We start from the raw sequence: 5,530 nt of genomic DNA, 5'->3' as shown, positions 1-5,530 counted from the left end.
TTAAAGTTGTGTATATGAATTTAAATGGCTAATATTGGCTACATGGAGTACATCAAAGTCACAAAGTGGTGCGCAAGACGCTTTGGCTTCACTTCTGAGCAGACATCATGGAGTCCATGTTGTGATTTTATTTGGTATTTTTTGGGATGAAAGTGATGGGACAGCCGCCCAGACACACACGCACACACACACTGTAACATTTAAGTATTGTAACATATGACTTATTGTTTGTTTACATTTTCTTGAGAAGGGAGACTTCATGACATCCCAAAACCAGGGACAGGATGGAGCCTATTTGTAAAAAACATGAAACATCTTTATCTAAAGCATCTTCCTGCAGAGGCCTGTGAGACATGACTTCCATCAGGTATAATATGCACCATACAATATATATAAGATATCAAAAGATGTACTAGTCACACATTCCGTGACTTTTTGAAAAGTGGCAGAGAGTCTCGAGGGAAAGCAAAGTCAACCATGTTGGGGATTCCGGACACAACACAAGAGCTCATGCCGTTGTAGGTCATATTTGAGTCAGAGATGGAACACCACCTGTCCGCGTAAGGATCATAGACTTCTGCGTGATAACTTTTGGTCCTGAAATTGGAGCCCCCAACGACATAGAACTGGTCTTCTATCACCTCGAGGCAAAAGTTCCTTCGTTGGATCCACATGGGGCACAGCATGCTCCAGGTGTTGGTCAGGGGCATGTAGGTCTCAACACTTTTAAGAGGGTTTACATTACTAAGGCCACCGATCTGGAGGAGGAGAAGATTTGGGACAAGGCTTTGAATGGAGAAAAAAACATACATTACACAGAATGCACAGAATAAAGTATAAGGCGGTTGGATTAGTTTGACCGTTGGATTAGAAGGTCCAGATTGTTGTCTCTTTTCTCTCAGGAACAAAATATTCCATATACTGGTGGAATTTGGTGCAGACGTTCAGATAATCCTCTGACATCTCGTCTTGTGCCACAATGAGGTTGACACTAGTGGTTTTAAGTAAAATATCTTAATATTTACATTACATAAAAAATCCCTCATTTTAAATCGAAGCATGAAGCTTTGTATTGAATTAACTGCCATAAGATTTGGTACAGACATATATGTCCCTATGAATTGCTTTAGCAAACTAAGATGGTGAACACAGTGAATATTACACCATGTTAGCATGCTAACATTTAGCTAGCTGTGGAGTCCTGATGGATAAATGTGCTTTTGCAAAAACTGTAGCTCAACAATTGCTTTTCTTCAGATACACCACATTTTGGTCTTACATTTGCATCACTCAATGACCAGGCAATATCATCAATTATTTAAACTGATAAAATATGTTCATCTGGCTGTGGTTAGGATATAACTGTGATTATAAATACAAGGTCTCTGTTGGCGTAGCACTGTCAGTCAAGTCTTTTGGGTAATGAGGTGACGTCAGCAGTGCTATGTGTACTTACTGCATAGATTTGGTTATTATATGCAACAACTCTGTGTTGACTTCGACAGATGTTCATATTGGCGATCAGTGTCCACTGGTTGGTCTCTGGATCATAACATTCAGCCGTCCTTGTGCTATAACGCCCAGTTAAACCACCGCAAATGTATATCTGAAGAGAGATGGAGCAGCAGTGATTAGTCTGGTCTTTTCATTGTTTTAACTGGTGACTGTGTTGTCATACACAAATAATTCAGGATTATCATTATAACTGCAATAGATATTACTTATTATTACCATATATAACAAACCTTGCCATCCAGTGTTGCGCAGCTTGCACTCCTCCTCCCCTCGATCATGGGTGCAATAACCATCCACTTGTTGGTTTCAGGGCAGTAGCGCTCTGCAGTGTCGAGGCAAACATAACCATTAAAGCCTCCAAGGGCATAGATGAACCCATTCAGTATGGTTACGCTCAAGTGGCGACGTCGGTGGTACATGTGCATCATCTCCTGCCAGATGTGTCTGCTCAGGTCCAACCTGACCATGCTGTTTAAGTTCTCCATCAAGTTATAGCCACCGACAAAGTAGACACAACCATCGAGGAAGACGGTGCCATGATCGGCCCGAGGATCTTTCAGCTTGTCTCTGATGTAGATCCAGCGATCAACAAGGTGATCGTACACCTCAATATCGCAAGATGCATATCTTTGTTTCTTGCCTCCAGAGACGCAAATGACGGAATTAGGCAAACGAGGACGGGCAGGAGTGTCACTCAAACATGACTTTAAGGGTTTGTGTTTGTGTTTGGTTAAGGACGACATTATTTGGAAGGAATGGTTGACTATTTCTTGGCACTCAGGGTTGAGGTTCACCAGCTGGTTAGTCATCACGTTGTTCTCAATGTACTCAATGCTTGTCTTGCCCAGTCGCACCTACACAGGGACAAGGGAACAGGACTTGTTGGTAATAGGTCCATGTGGAAACAAACTGAATCAGAACTTAAAGCAACAGTGTTTTTCCTAAATGAACCAAGCTGCAGGTGTTAAAGCAGTTACGATACATGCTGGAGATGTCCAGTAAATCTAGACCTGTGGCAGGAAAATAAATTACCTTAGACAAAAGCACAGCAATGTGTTGTTCTCGTTCTTTGGGATTGTGGGCGATCCAGCGAAGGATGACATCAAACACAGTCCTCTCATTCTTCACGTTGAGTGCATCTTTGCGAAGGATTTCGATGAGCTCCAGAACAGAGAGCTGCAGGTACTCTTTAAATTTAATCGCCCGCTCAAAGTGCTCCATGATGTAGTGGAAGGCCTTACATCGCAGCTCGGAGCTGGGGCAGATATCTGTGAATTGCCAGATGCTGATGCAGTTCTGTAGGCAGAGGTGCTCACTGATAAAGTTGGAGCATGCTTGTATGATGCCCATTATGTTGAGCATATCAGCTGCGACCATCAAATCATGCACATTGTCCTTCGTCACAGTAACAGAGCCGGTGTATGCAAACTCAATGATGATCTGCATAATGTCCGGAGACACAAGGGTTATGTGGAAAACCTTGTCTGTGGTTATCTGGTGTACAAAAAGAGCTCTGAGGATTAGAAAGGAGACAAAGCAGAGGATTTAAAATAGATATTCAACCCTTTCACACGGACAACAATAAAAACTACTTTTAGCCCTTCTCAAGGAGAAGGGACAAAGTGAAAAGGGAAATTATTATTATTATTGTGATTAGTTGTAGTAGTAGAAGTTGTAGTGTAGAAGTATAAATATTAATCAATAAGATTAATATTCTCCCTACTAAGGTCAGGTAACCAGCTTACTGGAAGTAAGTACTGAAATCAGAGAGGATGATTCTGTGGATTGGAAACTGAACATCCTCAACTTGGAGGACAGCGTCGCAGAATTGTCCCGCCAAGCGGAGATCATTAGGTGTTTCCATCGTTTTGATCTTTCTCGGGTTTGTGACAGTTGTATTTCAGAGCTTTTAAATTATCAACATCACTGAGATAAAATAACTGTCAATAGAGCTGCGAGATCATAGAACTGGACCTAGAATCCTTTGATCCAAAGGACTGTGAGATAAACAGAACAAAGAAGAAGAAGAGGCAGGGCAAATAACCCTTTAATTGTTAAATAACCCTTCAGTAGAGGAAAGACATTGATGTTGGATGAGGGAACGTAGAAGAAGAAGAACAAAGTAGATGGGGGTAATGCACCTTGATGTTTTAAACAGAAATAGAGGCCACTCACCACTAGACCGAACAAAGGGGAAGGATAAGCTATCAAATATCAAGGGTATTAACATATACAGTACCTAATGGGGAAGAAGATGAAGGATATAGAAACACAGTGGATGGTGGTAATTGACCTTGATGTTGGTTGCCATCCGCCAATAAACCAAACAGAAGAAGAAGAACCATCAATTACTAAAGTTGGATAAGCGAACACAAATTAGAGGGCTGGATGGTAGCAGGGTTTTGGGACTTTAATGCCCATAGTACATAGAGATTTTTGAAGAACTGCTTAAAGGAAAAGGTATGGCCTGTCTAAATGATGGTAGAGGGACTAGGTTAGATGTACACACAGGGAGCCCTCAGCACTAGACTTAACATTGGTGTCAAAGAATATAGCAGGGTTATGCCAGTGGGATATACAGCAGAAAGTCTACACATCTTCCGCGCAAACTAAAAACAAACCTCTTCCGACTATACCTTGAATAAAAGTTTAAACTAACAATTTAGTAGCACTTAAATGGCACTTTGTAGTTTGGCTTTCTTGAAGAAAATTGTACTTTCTTGATTCTTGTTGTTCTGGGTTTGTACCCTCATAGTTAAATGCACTTATTGTAAGTCGCTTTGGATAAAAGCATCAGCCAAATGAAATGTAAAAATGTATCAGAAGGCGGTAATCATTTTCCTGTGTGTAGCACTACATAGAAAAGGGATATACTGGGGAAGTTTTTTTTTAGCAGTGCAAAGTGTAAGTGTAATCTTTTGTAATAAAATAAGGACATCAACACCTGTGCTGATATGTTTGGGAGCATGAGGGGATTCAGAAGGGAATGATAGTATCCAGTAATAAAGATGGGGGAGGATGCATCAGTGTCTGATGAAGAGAAGGCAGAGATGATAGCAGAAGCACTTATTGAAATCCACAGTTCTGATAACTTGACTGATTGGGCTGAGCCAAATACTCGGATGAAATGAGTATCGGGTACAGATGATGTAGGAAAGATAAACGCTTCACTTCCTGTGTCCAGCAGTCACACAAGGCTAAACCATGCCAACTAATCAACACATTACGGTCCACTCCATCAAGTGCAGACCACCCAGCCCGGCTAGATGCACACGAAGCGAGAGCTCCTCTCCAATAGTTCTCTGACTATTGTGATCAAAAACTTGATCTGAAGCTCAATTCTAAGGCTGTTCTGTAAGTAGTTTTCTAATAAACAATAAATATAGCAACTTCTGATCAACCCATATCCATGTCAGGCTTAAAACATCAGCTTCCGGTTTAGGCCACACCCACTTCCAGGTTAAGTCCGAGAACAGATATGGATAATTTAGTTGGATGAACAGATACAGATACAGATAATGGTGTACTCACTCATCCCTATTGACTGAGGAAGGCAAAAGAGGAAGGGCAAGATCAGTCCATCCTGGAATTCTTGAGAGAAGGGACAATACTAACAGTACAATGGATGCTTCCTTGGAAGAAATGAGGAGAGCAATAGAATGATCTGATCTAACATCTCCATGGAAGGATGAAATCACTTATGCAATGCTAAAGCAGTTAGGTGTGGTAGCATCACTGAAGCTGTTAGGTTTGTATAATATGGCATGGGAAGTAGGGACGTTGCCAGTTGAAAAAGAGGCGGTGATTGTTCCTATCATGAAACCAGGGAAGGATCCATCAAATCCCATGGACTATAGCCAATAGCACTGACATCACATATGATGTATGGACGATGATGTATGAAAGTAATGGAAACCAAGGCTGTGAAGCAGCAGTGTGCGGGCAACAGTACTTGCGAGATCGGGACCTGAGTCGGCCGAGTGGGAGGGTGGTCAGGGACCAGGCGAAACGGCTC

The 5,530-nt window shown here is 41.7% G+C and overlaps 1 protein-coding gene across 1 annotated transcript; it reads right to left on the bottom strand.

The window, feature by feature from the left end:
- Positions 1-416: 416 nt before the first annotated feature.
- On the bottom strand, positions 417-3,379 carry LOC118112654 (kelch-like protein 10). The gene is made up of 5 exons (XM_035162152.1): positions 3,261-3,379; positions 2,548-3,028; positions 1,746-2,369; positions 1,457-1,606; positions 417-758 (listed from the first exon to the last, which is right to left on the bottom strand). The coding sequence occupies exons 1-5, from the start codon at positions 3,377-3,379 to the stop codon at positions 417-419; spliced, it is 1,716 nt and encodes a 571-aa protein (XP_035018043.1).
- Positions 3,380-5,530: the final 2,151 nt, after the last annotated feature.

This window comes from Hippoglossus stenolepis, chromosome 7 (genome assembly GCF_022539355.2).
Source record: "Hippoglossus stenolepis isolate QCI-W04-F060 chromosome 7, HSTE1.2, whole genome shotgun sequence".
Classification (NCBI taxonomy): domain Eukaryota; kingdom Metazoa; phylum Chordata; class Actinopteri; order Pleuronectiformes; family Pleuronectidae; genus Hippoglossus; species Hippoglossus stenolepis.
The sequence above is the reverse complement of the archived record's forward strand: the minus strand, read 5'-3'. Positions and strand labels throughout refer to the sequence as shown.